Source organism: Protobothrops mucrosquamatus, unplaced genomic scaffold (assembly GCF_001527695.2).
Source record: "Protobothrops mucrosquamatus isolate PMUCROS unplaced genomic scaffold, P.Mucros_1.0 scaffold27, whole genome shotgun sequence".
Classification (NCBI taxonomy): Eukaryota; Metazoa; Chordata; class Lepidosauria; order Squamata; family Viperidae; genus Protobothrops; species Protobothrops mucrosquamatus.
In genome coordinates, this window is record NW_015386412.1 from 1,467,959 (window position 1) to 1,485,702 (window position 17,744).

The window sequence follows — 17,744 nt, forward strand, 5'->3', positions numbered from 1 at the left end:
CCTCACTCCTAAAAACAGTTCTTCTCAACCTGGGCAACTTTATGATGTGTGGACTTCAACTCCCAGGTTGTTTGGAAATACCGAGAGTTGAAGTTTATGTATCTTAAAGTTGCCCATGTTAGGAGACTGCCTTACAGGCTGAAATTGTTCAGCCTGGGTTTCTAGGCATGCCCTGTTGGCTCTTCTGGAGATGAGGGTGGAGAAAAGATTGTTTTTAACTAAGGGGCAGAAATGAATGACCTGGGTAGCAACAGTGATCTCACGGCTTTCGGAGCTCCAGCAGGATCTGGATTCAAGCCTGTCTCAAAGCTTAGAGCTTAGGCCTTCAAGCCCTGGGAACAAGGGTCGCTTTCATTTGTAGAAGTGTATCGTCTAGTAGGGAAGAGTTAGACTACCACAGGCGATTTGGAACAGCTTTCTATTGGTATTTGGATCTTCTCGCTAGACTATTATAGATCTATGAACACTTGGGTTTGGCATCCCTGTCATGACCTAAAAGGAGGAACAAGGGGTTAGTTATGACCAGGAGGTGTTTCCATCCTAGTGATTCCTGCTGCTTTAATCCAACTCAGCTGATTGGTAAATCAGATGGAGTAGTTGAGAAATGATTTGCAAACCCTCCACCCAGCAGGGTTCCTTGTAGATCCCAAACTCTTTCCTCACAAGAGTTCCTGTTCTCTTAAGATGCTGCCTGGCAAATACCTGCAGAGGGCACTGCCTTGCCTCCAGTAGAGCCAAGTCAAGGTCTCAGCCCCACCCCACCCCTTATGCTGTAACACTATATTCTTGGTGATTCCAGTCCTCTTGGAAATGCATTTTGTAGCGATCATTAAAATGGAAATGCAGGCATGCACCTGTGTGCCTCACAATTTTCCCTTAAAGAAGGATGAAAAGAGGTCAGCTGTTCTTCAAGACTCCTTGCCTGCTTCTAGCAGAATATTGGTGTGTGGTTTCCAGAGAGGCAGGGCTAGCACCAGAGCACCTTCAGCATCTCTGCGTGGTTAGAATAGCCCACCAGGAGAGGCCCAGGGAGGAGTTGATGAACAGCACAGAGGCAGTCAGCAGCCTGAGACACAGCTGGCTTAAATAGTAGTAGCACTTAGACTTATATACCTCTTCATTGTGCTTTACAGCCCTCTCTAAGCGGTTTACAGTGTCGGGATATTGCCCTGAACAATCTGGATCCTCATTTTACTGACCTCGGAAATCACAATTGCACTGCCTGCTCTTCTCAAATGTCGGTGGATGTAATTTCTGGCATCTTATTAAAGATGGAGAGGTGCAGGGATGTCACGCAGGGTGGCTTCTGCGATGGCACTTGCTTGGAGGATCAAGATAGGAAAGATACCCTTGGATCTGCCACCGTAGTCTCTCAGTGGCATCATACTTTGGACAGCTAATTTTATTTGTAGGCTGGTTAAAACTACCTATACCTGCTATTTTGGGTAGCAAAGGGGCTTGCTTGGCAAGGCTTTTGAGGCCCGTTTATCGGAGGAACCCTTGAGTTCCATTATTATGGCAGAACAAAAGTTAGCCAGAAACATGCATTTTTGTAAGTTCTTTCGAGCGGGAACAGAGTTCCTCCTCTCCCACCCAGATGCCCATTTTCCCAACCGCCTTTCCAGGGCGATCAACAGCCCAAGAGAAAGGTGCTTTCAGGAGAGAGTCATTTCAGTCTGCTAAAGGGCAGCAGAAGGGAAGTCACCCCTTTCACTGCCAATGCCGTCAAGCCTGATATAGCACCTAGAGTGGAAGATGCCCAGCTGGCCCTCATCCCCATCAGTAGTAACTTAATTTTCAGCAAATGCTTAAATGGAAAGCCATGTGTCTGTAGGCTTGCTCTAAAGCCTGGGGAGGCCGAGAAGCTGTTTTATATAGCATTAAATTAATTTTGTATGAGATTTGCATTATCTCCATCCTGCAAGCCAAAGATTTGTTTCCCTTTGAAATAGAGCAGGGCCCTGCCTGTCCAACTTTCTGTCTGTCGAATCTGGTGCTCTCTTCTTCCCAGGCATGGCTGAGCAGATGTGATGTCAAACTGCACTCGGACATTAATGTTTTGGAATCTGTAGATGTACTCCAGAGTAGAATTTACTCCCTGCACTGGCCATCTCTTTCCTGCCAGAAACTGGTGCCAATCTTGATGGCAGTGTACTGGGCATGATAAGGAGGAGAGTTCCCCTGGGCTTTGTTTCTCCTACCAAAGTCGCAAAACTGGCAGGAGAGCATCCAGTGATTGCGGTGGAGCAAGCAAGATTTGACCAATGGTCAACTGAGGCGTTCAGCCAGCTTTCAAAGGTTGCTGAGGTTAAAAGGTGGTTTTGCACGGATGCGTTCCAGGGCAGTGTCTGTTTTGCTGTGAGCTTCCACAATTCCTGCTTTGGGCTGATCTTTGTTCTTGATGGGGAGAGCAGCAGAAGATCAGCATGAAGCAGAGCAAACCATTCTGCTTCAACTCTCTGTTATTCCCAAGATCCAAACACAAGATAAGGAAAAAGGGATCTTTGCTATAGATCCCTGAATCAGGAGGCATCTGTTAAAGATCCACTTTTGTACAGGTAGTCCTCAATTACAACAGTTCATTTAGTGACCATTCAAAGTTACAATGGTGCTGAAAAAATGACTTATGTCCGTTTTCCACACGACCATTGTACCTGATCAAAATTCAGATGCTTGGCAACTGGTTCATATTTATGACGGTCGCAGTATCCCAGGGGGATCACGTGCAACTTTCTGACGAGGAATCCAGATTCACTTAACCATGTTACTAACTTAAGAAATGCAATGATTCACTTAATGTGGCAAGAAAAGTCATAAAATGGGGCAAAACCCGCTTAAATGTTTCATATAAATTTTGGCTCAATTGTCATAACTTGAGGACTACCTGTATATGTGGCCAAAGCAGTAACAAAATATAGCCCCTCCTCCAAATTAATATTTAATGTCCAAGTTGCCAATAACTAAGGACAACAATGCTCATGACATGGCAAATCCTGATCAATTCTTATTTATTTATTCAGTCATCAAATTTATATTTAAAATATTCTTATTTTAAAAAATCACAAATTGCTTTTCAGAAAAACAGGCTGTGAATCTTGGTGTAATCCTTTCTTCTCGCTGGGAAGGCCTGTTTTTTCATCCTGGCCTTTCTGTTCTGTCTCGTCTTTCTTCTTGACAGACCTGCTTGTTTCACAAAGGTGACGGATACTAAGATATCAAACGGGCCATTAGCATTGCAGATGTCCAGGCAGCATCTGCACAAATGTTAGTGCACTTTGGCTGGGATACCATCTGGATGGCACCCTCAGGGCTGGAGGCTTCCTAGCAACCACCCGCAGAAGAGACATTATTCACAGCAGAATTAAGGCTCCTGAGGGTTGAAAAGACCAGCTGTGCTTTTGGAAAGACAGATTCCGCTTCAGCTACTTTTGGCCATGAAGGTTTGGGGGTTTCTCCTCTTTCTCCCCTCCTAGAGCAATTATGGCTCAATGCCCTCCTCTAATTTGATCAGAAACTTTTGGAGTCAGCTAGAGAGCGTCCATCTGAGATGTATCCACTACAATCAGCTAGCTAATCAGGATTGCATGGGATGTTTTCTCAAAGCCTTTGCAGAGATCTACTAAGAAAACTACTTGATCAAATGAGGTGAAGTTACTTCGGCAAGTTGTTTGATTCCTGATTATTTCCACTTCAGAACCTTCCCAGGCTGAGTCCCCAAATTCTGCTTGTCCTTTTTTAAAAAATAGCAGCCATTTCCTTCAACCATCCAGGGTCTTCAGGTTCCCCAGAAATTCTCCAAAGTAATATATGAAATATGGCCAGTTCATCATCAAGGGCCTGGTTGAAATTTTTGACATCCTGGAGAGATAAACTCCAGGCTGTCAAACTATAAGTCTAGTCTCAGCCTATGATGCTTTGGTATTGCTGTGTGCGGAAGACTGCATGGCAGCAGCCTGTTTGCTTGTTTTTTGTGGTTCTGCCAAAGTCTTTTCTTTCTTAGCTGGAGGGCTGCATTATTCTTCACCAGGATTCTGGCTGGTTGAATCTCCCTTTTGTTTTGTTTTTTATTCTGGCACATAAGCTTCTTTCCATTACTGTAGAGATCTTTTACACACTTTGGAAAAATAGTCTCCCAACTTCACGTTAATGTAACTACAACAGATAGTGATTCAACTTCCTTTTTTCACCCTCACTGTCCTTAGATTAAATGGTTGGTGGGATGATGCAATTTTTCTTTCCATTTTTACTTTCATTTATCAAATGAGAAGAAACTTCATAATTAAGAATCTCCATAAGCAATAAATCTGTGAAAGAATAATACATTATCAAACAGATCTGCTTCTTTTCTAATTACTGTTTGCAAATGGCTATGTGGCTATCACTGAGTAGTTCGATGTGGCTTGAACAGTCAGAGAGGCACTGAATGAAAGGTCCGATTTAAAACCCAGCTGAGCCCATGTATCTTAACCACAGGAAAGGGAAGCAAGTATGTGAGGCAGGCCCCAGAGCCATGGCGAGCCAAGAGCTACTTGCCAGAGAATGGAAGCCTTGCTTTCCTGCATGGCCACTTGATATGTGAGGAGAAACCTCACAGTGAAAGACCACACCTGATTGCTTTCCTAGGAACTGTGAAAAGGTACAAGTCCCAACCAACCCAGTGCAAATGGGGCCTACAGGGTGGCACTTCTGGCCAGTCGATTCCAGGGGCTGCCCAAGAAAGTCTCCCTCTGTATCCTGGTTTTCGAACAACTGAGTGCCTGGCACAGAAGACAGTTTTCGCTTCTTTCATATGTATATTTCAATGGGCATTTTGCTGGTGATGATTCTCATGGAATGTTAAGAAACATCACACTTAGTATACCAAACTAGTTAAGAAATAATTAAGGAGTTGGTACTTTATATCTTTGGCATTGGGCATTTTTTCTGTTCCTGGAGCCTCTGGAATGAGAGAGATTCTGCCATAGAAATCCAACTGACATCCAATTAAGGCTTGTTCCTTCTTGTCCATGGAGGCAAAGCTCAATTGCCCATGTAATTGCACTGTATTTTCCTCCTGCCACAAACAGGAAAAAACAGACAGCAAAGACATCTGCTCACATTCTGCATCCCCACCTCTCCAGCAGCCCCCAAACCGTCATGGGTAAAAGGATTCAGGAAGGGAATGGTAGGAATATGCCCAGCAGACCACCAGCCACCTTGATGGCTTATGAGCTGTTCCTGAACTCAGCCTAATACAGAGCCTGGTGAAAGGATGCCAACAAGTCCAGATGGCTGCCCCATATTTCAAAGAGGAGCCCCCAGCCTCTGGATCAAATGCTGGAGCTGCCTGCAAGAAACAGTAAGAGACCAGCAAGAACTAGCAAATGCCAACTCAGCAATATTTCAGTGATCCATTGATTTCTGCGTTTTTCACAGTAGCATTTATTAGTAGCAAAGTTGATTCAACCAAGGCTGCAGCCCTCCACTCCAGCCTGCTGGTGGGGTGGGATGGAGGGTCAGAACAAAAGGTTAAACAACTCCATGGTGCACCCTATGGAAGAACCCCTCCCTTGATTGATGTCCAGCTCTCTTTCCCTGTCCAGCACATGTCATAATGTGCCCCACACCCCAACCAGGAACATTCTCTGGAAGAGAAAATCTTTGCCAAAGGCACAGCTTACGTCCCCACCCCACCCCAAGCCCTCCCACGAGTTGCTGCCCCTCCCGGGGATTCATATGGGTAGGGAATCCATGGGGATAGCAGAGTCTGGCTCACCCTCTTCCACGGGCTTTCGTCTCCTTTTTCTAAAAGACCGAGAAACCAACAGCCAAAAGGAACCCACCAGGAGGGCAGTGTGGCAACTGTGTATAAGGAAAGGTTGGTCTCTCCAGGAAGACTTGGTACAATTTTCCCCCACCCAACCTCTCCACTGGGCAAGGCTTGGGAGCTATTTCTGCATGGACCCTGTTGTGGCTAGCACCTGGTTGTGACTCCAGGGCTCTTCTCGTCTTGGGGAAGGGAAGAAGACCCAAAACAGCTTCACTGGGTTGCTCCAGAGACTCTAGGGAGAAGCTGATGGGCCAATAAGGAACAAGGAGGAACAGCTTCTTCTGCCTTTATTTTACAATTTCTCACGAAATATATTTACATCACATGGATGTTTGCCTCCATGCAGGACATAGGCATATTGCATAAGTGGAAACTTTTATGAAAATAAAAATAAGAAAGCACTTAACTGAGATTTCAGCTAAGAATCTAAAATAAAATCTCTTAACAGCCAGAGTGAGAAATGTTAACAGCAAAATTGGTTCTTGATGGAAACCATTCATCAGTAGGCTCCAGCTAATTAACCCTGTATAATCCCAACACCATTCACAGAACACAACCCTGGGAAACTAGTACACTATACTGAAGTTCACTCACCGGGAATCTTCCTCAGACTACCATCATCCTTTTGAGGCACGTTCTCCTCATTCCAGGGGTCCCACCCCGGGTGCCCTACTCAGAGAACCATCATGTCACTCGGGACCCATCGAGACCCAAAAAGCACTGAATCCAGGGACAGAATTACTCCTTAATAAAAGTATGGAATTACCTTGGTAGCTTTGGAGAACAAATGTATCTCAAGATATTAAAGATCAGTAACAAATGTGACCAGACTTCTTGAGAACTTGCTCTGCCAGCTCTTCCTCACAGTGGTAAATATGAAAAACTGGGAAAGAAAGGTCAGCACAAAACATTTCCACTTTTTAAAAGTTTGTATGCAAAAATCATTTCTTTAAATCAGCAACTATAAAATTACAAACACTTTCTTGAAGTAACTGCACCTGTAGATGGTAGAAAAAGGATTTCAAAAGCAAGACTTACATGGACTTTGCATAAAATGGGAGGGAAATAAGGCCAAGTGTCCAAAGTGATGCTGGAGAAATGGGTCTGCAGTAACATGAGGTTGCATGGGCTGTAGAACAGTTAAACAGGAAGTGACCACGAGGAAGTGGCTGTCATGAGACAAAATCAGTATATCTCAAAAGATGCCGTTCATAATTTTGCTCTTTGCTGCAGTTTTGGCACTTCATTGGAACAGTTCTGTTTTTTCCTCAAGAATCTGAACATGTAGAAAAGATTAACAGCTCTTGGGCGCATCTTGCAAATACAGTAATTTATGTTCTGGCAAACACAGAAACAGAGCCAAACATTCCCACAGACTTGCACATACATGCATGAGTCAGACATCACAAGACAGATCAAGGATCTTGGGGCTGGAAGTTTGCATTTCCTTGCTGGAATTTCAGGCTGTTTCTTCAGTGGACCGTGTTTCTGACTTGAGCCGGACAAACTCCTTGGCAACTTCGTCGCTGGTCCTCTGAGAAAGGATCTGCAGGATTGTCAGCCCAGCCCCATCAACGCAGATGTTTCTCAGCAGAGGGTGCCACATAGGGCCGTAGCCGCTGCTCTCCAGGAGGGTCCGCAGCTGGACCACGGCCACCCCAATGAGCCGGTCTTCCCTTGCAAAGCAGTAATCCTTCACGGAGAGGTGCAGCTCGTAAGCACTGGGCCGCTCTTCGCTGCTCAGGAGACTAGGAAGAGGGGAGAGAGGGGTATTCAGAAAGAAAACCCCCAGCCCCTCAGGGAGGTTCATCCACACAGGCAGCAAAAGCCACTTACAACTGGAATGTCTCGTTATATTTTGGGGACCAGGTGTTGCTTTTGCTCTTGGTGCCATGCTTCCGCCGTTTGTTGCTCAGGCTGGGCCCCAGAATGCAGACCTCCACGAAGGGGCGGAAGGTGGCACTGGTCCACCAGACAAGGTCCTCGATGGCTACAACTGCACACAGCAATGGAGACCACAAGCAGAAATGGTTCATCACATGGCAGGCTTATGGACCCACTTGCTCAACCTCTCCGCCTCATCTTACTTCATGTAAGGAGCAGCGGAGAGGATGAGCTGCCAAAGGCTGAAATGATGCTGACCCTTAACTAATTTCTATATTCAAACAACACAAGACAACACAACTGACCAAGCAGTTTGTCTTGAGACACTGATTCTTCTGTGCTGGAAGCAAATGACCATAGGTCACTCAGTCATGCAGCAGCCATTTTGAAAGGCCTCCCAGCCACCAACCCCTGGCTTTGAATGATCAGAAAACAAAACTGAGTTCCAGCAAAGGAAAAAAGGAAGTCCCACCCTCCCTCCCCATCCCTCTTGGGCCTTTTCCAACTGCCTAGAGGAGCCGGCTTCTCCACAGAGGTGGGCTGGATTTGGGACAAGGAGGCATTGCAAATCATACCTTTGACAGTGACTTTATGCTCGCCAGTTGCAGGGTGCGTTGCCAGATCCACCTGGAGATTAATCTTCCCCACCGTGTTGTCCGTTGTTTGACCTGCATCAGAAAGAAGATTGTGACTTGCAGACAGTGCCCAGAAATATGGCTTATGCTACAACCAAATGTTGGCATTGTAGGAAGTAAGTTCCACAGAGGCTCCTGAAAAAGTAAGAGCTCGGAGCTGAGACAAATGCACTGGGATGGAAAGGCCTTAGGAAGACATGAGTAACGTGAAAAAATGTTCTTCATCAATATTTTTGTGTCCCTGTAGCAGAAAAGTGGTGCATGCAGATGAAAAGTGTCCTCAGGAGAAATGCAGCTTGGAAGCAAGATCCGATGAGTGTCCCTCTGCAAAGGCAGCTGCTGCTGTTTCCACCGTCTTTCCCTCCATCAACAGGAGCCTAAGTGGCACTCATCCACTCCCTGCAACCACCAGGCTGAGCCCAATGATACTCTGCAGGAAGCCACACCAGCAGTTCAGGAAGGTCAAACTGACGGAACAAGTGGTCTGGCTGGAAGAGGCCTGTGGTGAAGGCAACAGCTCAGTGCATGGCTGAGCCCAGGCCGGGTCTTTCCAGCTCACAGGGGAATTGTCTGGATCCTTGGCATAAGCATATTTTAAAAGGAAGATAGTGGAGTGGTCCCTACAATCCAACCACACGGGATGGGAAAGAAAACTCCGTTCAGGGAGACCGGTTTTTCAGGCCAATCACAGCAGAGGTGAGGCAGGGTGATGCCTGGGCTCAAGGGCCAAAGCAGCCCTCCCCGCCTGCTCAACAGCCGCTGCTACTGCTAATTTGGAGGCACAGCCTTTTGTCAAAATTCGTTAAGGCAGCCACTCTCTCCCGGCCAGAGCAGGGTGTTCAAGACTGAGGTGCTGATTTAACTCACCCTCCAGGCTGCAGTGGCGGCACCCATTTCAGCAAAGCCGACAGACTTCCCTGGCACAGTTTCACAGCTGTGGAACTGTGGTGGCCCCACTGAAATGCCACAGGGAGCTGGGCCCCAGAACTGAAGGGGCTTGTCCTTCAGGCAGCATCAGGCCTCCCTTCCCCAAGCCTGCTTCAGAGGAAGAACTCAAGGGCAGCAGGGCTCCAGGGGCTGCTGGGGCAGAGGGATCTTTAGCAGTCCCCTGGGCAGCTCCTACCTCTGCATGCAGCCCTTCTGTCTAGGAAGGAAGGCTCCCTGATTAACTGGACATCTCTGCAACTTGGCAGGCAAGAGGGCAGACTGTCTTAAAGGACTTGACTTAATTACAGGTAGTCCTTGACTTGCAACCATTCATTTAATGACTGTTCAAAGTTACAATAGCACTAAAAAAGTGCCTTATGACTGTTTTTCACACTTACCACCATTGCAGCACTCCCATGGTCACATGATCAAAATCTGAGCACTTGACAACTGGCATTTATTTATGACAGTTGCACTGTCCCAGGGTCGTGTGATCCCCTTTGGTAACCTTCCCAACTGGCTTCCAACAAGCAAAGTCAACGGGGGAAGCCAGATTCACTTAACGATTGCGTGAGTCAATTAACAACTGCAGTGATTTGCTTAACAACTGTAATAAAAGAGGTCATAAAATGGGGCACAACTCACTTAGCAACTGGCTTGTTTAGCAATGGAAATTTTGGGCACCATTTTGTGGTTGTAATGAAGGACTACCGGTATTCTCCCACATTGGAATAACAGCTTAATGCAAGTGGAAAACAGGGACTCCCATGGCGGCTCTAGTGGGGGCAAATGGGTCCTGGGGAAAATGCATTCATAAATAAAACCACAACCGAGCATCCACAACGATGAGAGCTTTGCATCTAACCTGCTAACGTTGCAATAATCTGTTTAACCAACTAGGGAAAGTATAAGCAATTTGGCCATGGAGCAACAGAAAACTTTACCACAGCATCCCTGATCCCTCCTGTTGGATTAGAAGAGACAGATCAGACTGCTTATGCAGTCACCAACTCACTCACTTTGAGAAATCTGGCTGTTGATGAATTTCTTGACCAGAACATCTGTGGTCTGTGTGTACAAATTCAGGGCATACTTGAGAGACTGCAAGTTTGGACTTTTCTCCAGGAAGCTCTTTTTCAGCCCGTTGCCTCCAGCATGAAAATATTGCTAAAAAAAGGCAAAGAGATGAGAATTCATCCACCTGCTCTCTGGTCCTCCAAGATGATTTGAGCAGCTCAGGTGCCAGAGGCATAAGCACTAGGCATAGGAAGCCAGTTGCCCTCATAGGAAGCCGATCACCTTAACCGAGAGTTAAGCCGAAAGGTTACTTTGGAAGACGACAGATGCCCACAGCCAGAAGCACCTGGCTGACATGATGTGTCTGACTCAGCCAGGTACTGTCTGGGGAAAACACCCTCACAGATGCTCTGGTCAAACTGAGAGATGTGAAAAAGATGAAAAAACCTATTTTTGTAAGATTCTATCTGAGGGAGGCTTAACTCTCCATTAAAGCTCTTATCCCTCTTTGTATGAAACAGCTGACTAGGGAATGATGGTTCAACTACAAGCAATCCCCACCTGTTTAGCATTAAACACAACTTCCTGCAACCCTAGAACTGGCTGGATGTAGCTTTTTACTCCGCATACTAGCCCAATTCCCATCCCCCCTCCGCCTCCCCACCCACCCACCCCCCGATCTAGGGCACAAGGCCTGCAAACTGGGTCCCTCTGTGCTTAACTGAGCCCTGTCAAAAATGGACCCATCAAGGCCACAAAACACATTTGACGGCACCCTCAACTATGCAACGAAAGCATAAACGCGGAAGGCCACGACCAAGAAAAGCTGTCATGCAAACCAGAGTGGTTATGCAAGCTGGCTTGTAGCCCTCTGAAATTTGCCGTCAATTTGTTGTGTTTCTCTGCTAAAGAAAAGAACAAGCACTGAATTTTTCCCTACCTGTCTCACTGCTATTCCTACTACATCTTCAAACTTACGTGGCAATTCTATGTTCTTCGACTTAATGAATTTCATAATGCAAAATGAAGAGTTAGAACAGCTTTTAAAATGAGTCTTGGGAAAAACTGGGTAACATAAAAGAGATTCTCCCCCAATGAAGACCTCATCTCTTTCCCTCTTAACCACAGTATGAGGAAAGAAAACTCTTTTTTATCCTGCCAGGCTTCTCAATTGTCCTGATATTCTTGCCTCCAGCTGGGGCTGATGTATATTTAAATTGACCAAGTTTAGTCTCCTCTTGCTACTAAAAGAGAAATCTAATTAATGTATGGCATTTTTAAATGGTTAACTATTTTTGCCTTTTCAAATCCAAGTCAACCCATTTTCCAGGTCCAAGGGAGGGCAGCCTGCTGGGCTGGTGCCTGAGAGTGTCAGAGGCTGGAGGCTGGACAGATGGAGAGACAGACTCGTTTCCTCCCCTCCTCACTGCTGTTCCTGTCCCTAACCCCAACCCACTGGGCATACCCTGCTGCCACTCTACCTTGATGGTGGCCAGAACTGCTTCCATTATTGCACACTGTCTCAGGGTCAGGCTTTTTGCTTCTTCTCGGATGACGTGATCCTGGGAAAAACAACAGCAATTGAGAAACTGCATGTGAGACATCTTCCTGCAATGACCATACCCTCCACCTCATGCCTGCAACAAGCCTTCTTGCCATGGGAATACTCCAACAAGGTGGCCACTTCCCTCTTTCAGCAAAGGCTTCTCTGGAGAGAACATCATCCTCACTGCAGAGTCTGGAGTCTCTAAGAAAAACCTCCCCAGGCTAAGATGGAGGAGAAGTTGCGCCAGGGCCATCAGCCTCCTGGTTCAGGTGCTATCCCCGAATTACAGTTATTGGAGAACAGGGCCAAAGAAGGCCATTGTCTCCCGCCACGTCTTGAGGTTCCCAGAGGCCTCTGGCCAGCCTGGCTCTTGCCCCTCTCTGAAAGGCATCTTCTGCCCCTCTCTTCCCCCCCAGGCCGGCTTACCTTCAGCTTCGACAGCTGGCTGAACTCTTTGGCTGCACTGAGAATCATTGGAGGGCCCTGAGGAGAAGCCAAAGAGGGGAAGGTGAGGCACAATTCCCAAGCCATCCTCACCTCCAGGCATGGGGCAAGGGGAGGCGCAGTGGGGTCTCGGGACCCTCAGGCTCTGTGCTCGAGGGAAGGATGCCTGCTGCAACACAAAGAGGGCACCTCAAGGCCGCCAGCTGAGTGCTCCAGAAGAGTGTCCACTATTCCTTCTTGCAAAAGGAGCTTCATCTTTGGAACATCTGCCCTTCAAATGAGTGAGGAGCTAAATACCTGAACACCTCCCTTGTCAGGGTGGGTAAGCCAAATTTTTACAGCTGAATGCAGGAGGAGCTGCCCATGGATTGGGGTGGCTTGGAGACTCACAGTTTGGTCTGCCAGGGGTGGGAGCACAATCTGCCTTTCTATTTTGTTCAAGACCAACTTCCAGAGCTCTTTCAAAAGCCGCTTCAGAACAGTCTTCTCACAGATTTTTGCTGAGGTACTTAAGCTGCAAAAAACAAACCGTTTCTGGTCTTGTAACGCAATGTCTATTTTACCCATGTCAGCCAGCGGCATCTGCCAGCAGGTAAGCCCCGGATGCAGCACACTCGATGAGGCAGCCCCCTCCCCAAGGACTGTGTAGGAGGGAGACTTGAGTCCAACCCTCTGCCCTGGGAGGGAGGGAGGGCCATTGTTCCCAGCAGGGGAGCCTGGATCTCCCTCTGCCCCAGGAGCAGGCCAGGGGAGCAGGAACAGCCAGGAGGAGCTGTCACTGAAACTAAGCCAGAGGGTTGGGGGGAGGGAGCGATGAAGGGAGGGTTGGAAGAGCAGGAAGGTCTCATCCAGAAGGCATGAGCATTAGGAGGGTGCTGGGCAGAGGCTTCCTGCTTAGCATGATGCCCACCCTTCCCACCCCCATTCACCCTGGCTGTGGCACCATCTGTCAAATGTGCCAGTTCACTGGCACCCGCCTCCTGTGCTTACGTTTTGTCGAGGAAATCCATCAAGGGGCGCAGCACAATCTCAGCCTGCATGGTGCTGTGGCTGCTGGCTGCTCCATCTCCTCGCATCCGATTTAACTCCAAGCTCATTTGGGTCACACACTCCTCAATGAGAAGCTGGAAACTAGGAGAGGAAAGGGGAGGGGATCCAGATGCCCCCTGCTGCTGCTGACCACCATCTCTGTCCTGCTGGGGTTCCTGCTGCTGCCCTCCTCCCCTTCCACAGCTTTGGCTTCACCAAGTGAGCCAGATGATCTCATGGGGTCGGCCAGGGATGGGGGAGGAGGGAAGTTGCCTTGGGTCTGGGCTTCCTAGGGCCACTTGGACTGAAAGCCCTTTACGAAACAGACACATCTTCTTTTCCACCCCTTCCTACTACTGCTACTGCCGCCTCCAGGTCCCTGTTTCATCCCCCCTTCTCTTCCCATGGATGCCAAAAAAACAGTTGTGTATATATTATTGTTAATGGAATATATTAGTAATCTGACTGTTAGGAAAATCCCTTATCAGTCAAGTTACTAAAACTGGAAACAGTAGCACATAAACACATAACAAAGCCAGAACCACAGAATGCAAAAAGCTGCTTATAAATCATCTAAAATTTATCCAAAGTGAAGCTTATCGTACAGCCACCTCGTACAGCCACCACCAAACAGGAGCTATTGTCAAGCAGACTCTAAGCTCCATTTGTCTTAGAGAAGCCCTTGGTCCTAACCACATCACCCCTTAGAGGCACACGGGTTCTCCAACCGAGGCCCTGGGCTGTCCTTTCTGCAGGCCTTTTCTGGGCTCAAGGAACAGGTGACGTGGCTGTGGATCTAGAGGAGGAGGAGGAGGAGAGGCCCATGGAGAGGAGCATGTCCTTACCTGGCACTGTAAGTCAGACCGAGCTCATCTAGGACGCTGCTGAGCTTGGTCTGCAGCTCTTTCAAGATCTCACTGGCCTCGGGGTCCAGCTGAAAAGAAGACAGGGGCGAGATTAGCCACTCTTCCTCCCCCCCCCCTTTGGTCTATTCTCCAGCATAATCAGCAGTGAAAGAGATAAAATACCCATCCATTAGATGGCATTAATGAAAAACAAACGTGGAATCCAGCACATCCTGGGCTGAAAGGGGAATATCCCAATGCTGCAGGTAGCACCTTCTCAAGACACGAACAGGGGCCGCCTTCCCCTTTTCTGCCTTCTGTGGGGCCACCTGGAAGGTGAAGTGAACCCATCAGGGGGAAGATCCAAGGTCCGGAGGAGTCGCCTCTCAGTTGAGTCAGGGATCCCACACCCAAGGGCTCCACAGAGCAGCCCATATCTCCCCCCCTACCCCGTTTGGAGCTAGTTGGATCTCAAGAGGGAGTTTCCACGCTGTTTTGCATTAACGGTGGAGAGAAGCCAAGCACCCGGCAACGAAACATGTGCAAGGAGCCCTTGGAGGCCATGCCAGTTCTCGAGGAAGGACTGCGGAGAAGAAGCTGTTGGTGACAGCCCAGGAAGGGTGTGACTGTGCCGGCTTTGTCCCCAACAGAACTTGGCAGCATCTGGTGTGCCTCAGGCACACTCGGTGCCACCTGCCTCCTACCCATCTCTCGGGCACAAGGCACACCAGAGGTAGCACTTCTCAGCAAGCGCAGAGTGCCCTCAGGAAGGGGAGGGGACACCATGCAAACCTCCTGAAGCTGCCACGGAGATTGTGGGGAGTGTCGGGAGATGGGCTCAGGAACCTCACCCTCTGCCTCACCAAATTCATTGATAAACAGCTGTTGGGGGACGGGGATGTCAACAGCTTCTTGGAGAATTCCCAGTTTTGTCCTGGATACTGGTGTTCCCTTCAGGTGTGTCCCTGTTTGTGTGCCATGGGGCACTGGAGGATACTGCCTAGAGCTACATGTGGTGAGGGGGGGAGCACGAGGAACTGAATCCATCATACTGAAATGGGGGAGGCCCTTTAATCCCTTGTCAGCCCAGATGGGTAAACAAGTTTCTCGCAGCCCCCCTAAACTCCAGAATGGATGTGGCCCAGCCACCTCTCGGGCAATTCCATCCTCCCATCCATGGCTGCAGGAGACCAGCTTCTTGCCCCGGGCTCTGCACCCCAGGCTCTCCCAGGGAGCTTCTGCTGGGGGTCTGAGGGCCCCTCTGTCTCTTAAGGCTGAGTGGAGAGAGAAGGGGGTTGCTGTGTTCTGCAGTCCTTTAGTGAGGCTGGGAGAAATTGGGGAACTGATCATCTCTCGCCTGGACACGGTAGAGGGGAGAAGGTCAAATGTAGCCCCCTCCCGGAAATGTTGCAAACCACGCTGGGGGCCACTCCGTGTGCGTTTGTGTGGAAGGGAGAGCGAGGGAGCCTGTGCACATATATATCTGCTGCCGTTTACCCCACCCTCATCGTGGGCCTTAATCTGCACCATCTGAAGCCGGCTTTTTCCTCCTTCCTGGTCAGTTCTAGAAGGAGTCAATCAGTTGAAGTCTGAGGGCTTCTGATCTACCAGATCATTTTGAAAGCCAACCACCTCACCCTCTGCACCAAGAGACCCATTTTCTGCCCACAGAAAAATAAGCGCACAGACTGGGCAGCCAGGAGGATCTTTCTGATGAATGCACATCTCTGCAGGCACCCCTTTCACACACAGACCCACGGACCTCACCCACGCAAGTCTTCCGAACCCAAACAAATGGCTGGAAACAGGACACATGACAACATCACAAACCTCGTAGGAAAAGTGTTTGCCTTCTTGCTTCTTCTCGATGGCAAATTAAAGGCAGTAGACAAAGACAGGATGACACATTACAGACAAACATGGGCACCTCCACTCTCCCGCCCCGAGCTATGATTGGCAGGACTGGGAACAAATCAATTCCATGCGAGGTGCCCAGAGGAGGCTAACCTAGACAGGTGGCTGAACTTGCTTACTGGGTGGCTCTCCCCTGCTTGCCCACGACAGGGCACAGCAGAAGAAGAATCAGGGAATGGGGTGCAAGGCTGGGCTGGCATCGTCTCTTTCTCTCAGCTTTTGGCCAGGAAAGAGGACCAGTTCTTTTGGCCTGGGATGGCAGGGAGCTCTTGCGTCATCATTGCATTGGGAAGAGGCCAATGACTCTAGATTTGTTCTTCTCTACATTTGGGGGATTTGAAAAGGCAAAAATAGTGCCATTTTGCCCTCCTCCAAATAGAAACACTAGCAATGTGGGGGGGCACTTAAACTACCTAGTCCCCATTTCAAAAAAGCCAGATCTGACATCTTTCCAGAAGAAATAAATGGGGAAGAGCTGCCTGTGGCTTCCTATTGAACCAAGATTAAATAAGCTGACGGGCTCCCATCCTGTTGGAGGAAGAGGAGCCCCTGGCTTCATCACAGCAAATGCGGTTGCTCTACCCCATGTCTACAGATCCATGGCTGTGGAAGCCAAGAAGGCCAGGCCTACTCAACATCTGCCAGTCATTGGCCACTTCCAAGGCCCTTTCTATGGCAGATGCTGCCCTCCTTTCTCTTCTTAGTCGCCCAATGCTTGGGAAGAGTTCAGTGTTCAGTTGAAGGTGGCAGCCAACACTCACCTCTTTCCCACCCATGGCTTCAAACATCTTCTCAAGCTGTACTCGCAGTTGCTGAATGTTGTTCATCAAGATACAGGGCTGGAGACCACAAGGACGAAAGTTGTCTTAGCTGCTGGGAGAGAACTGACTGGGCAAGAGAGCACAAAGTGTGGTGAACGGAGCAAAAAGGCTGGTTGAGTAGTCCTCAAAGACCACCTGGAGATTTGTAAGCCACCTGACTAAATGAGGCGCTGGAAAGAAGAGGTGCATGGTGGCAGGCACACTGAGCAAAGGGCTCCTCTGTTCTCACATTATTCGGCCAACCCATTCCCACCAACAAAGCTTGGCTTCAGTGCCATTTCTCTCTCACTGGCAATTTCCACCATCAGGTACACAATTCTGATTCTCTTCTTCCATGCCACTGAGCCTGCCTCTTGGACTGTGAGCTAAGCAGAGCTCTAAACATATCATTATGGCTATTTTTCTACACTGGATGGCAGGTATTCGGAAAGCCAGTTCCCCTTGCCCTTGTCCCTTCCTTCCAGGGGTGGGATTGAAGAGAAGAAGGAAATTCAAGAGGAAAGGCAGAGTGGAAGATGACCAAAGGAAGGTTCTCCATCACCATGGCAAAACCAGTATTGCACCTGGGAAGAAGGGATGTTCTTTACTTTTCTAGGGATTATTCTGCTCATGGCAACTACCTTGATGCCTTCTGTCCACTGTAGGAAAACAACTTTGTGTACTGAAAAACACCCCAGCCTTTCTCTGGACCCACCATAGTGCTGAATGTCATGGATTCCTAAGAATCAGAAGACTGACCGATGGGGAAGATCATCTGGCTCTCCACCCACCAGACAGCTGTGTCTGCTGATGTGACAAATTGCTATGTTGGAGAGAGAGTGAGAATGTTCAGCTCTTGGCCAAGTACCCAGTCCTAAAATTAGATGACTGCCA

At 48.4% G+C, this 17,744-nt stretch overlaps 1 protein-coding gene across 2 annotated transcripts in view; it reads right to left on the reverse strand.

Moving 5' to 3' along the window:
- Window positions 1-6,104: 6,104 nt before the first annotated feature.
- The window catches only part of UNC13C (unc-13 homolog C), a 63,236-nt gene continuing 51,596 nt past the window's right edge, over window positions 6,105-17,744 (reverse strand). For both annotated transcript variants that reach the window (XM_029283155.1, XM_029283154.1), the window contains 10 exons: window positions 16,812-16,889; window positions 14,137-14,225; window positions 13,253-13,393; window positions 12,653-12,776; window positions 12,245-12,301; window positions 11,754-11,834; window positions 10,275-10,422; window positions 8,269-8,361; window positions 7,646-7,805; window positions 6,105-7,557 (listed from right to left, as the gene is read on the reverse strand). In XM_029283155.1, coding sequence (XP_029138988.1) covers window positions 7,269-7,557; window positions 7,646-7,805; window positions 8,269-8,361; window positions 10,275-10,422; window positions 11,754-11,834; window positions 12,245-12,301; window positions 12,653-12,776; window positions 13,253-13,393; window positions 14,137-14,225; window positions 16,812-16,889 — 1,260 coding nt within the window. In that variant the 3' untranslated portion in view covers window positions 6,105-7,268. The remainder of the gene's footprint in view (window positions 7,558-7,645; window positions 7,806-8,268; window positions 8,362-10,274; window positions 10,423-11,753; window positions 11,835-12,244; window positions 12,302-12,652; window positions 12,777-13,252; window positions 13,394-14,136; window positions 14,226-16,811; window positions 16,890-17,744) is intronic.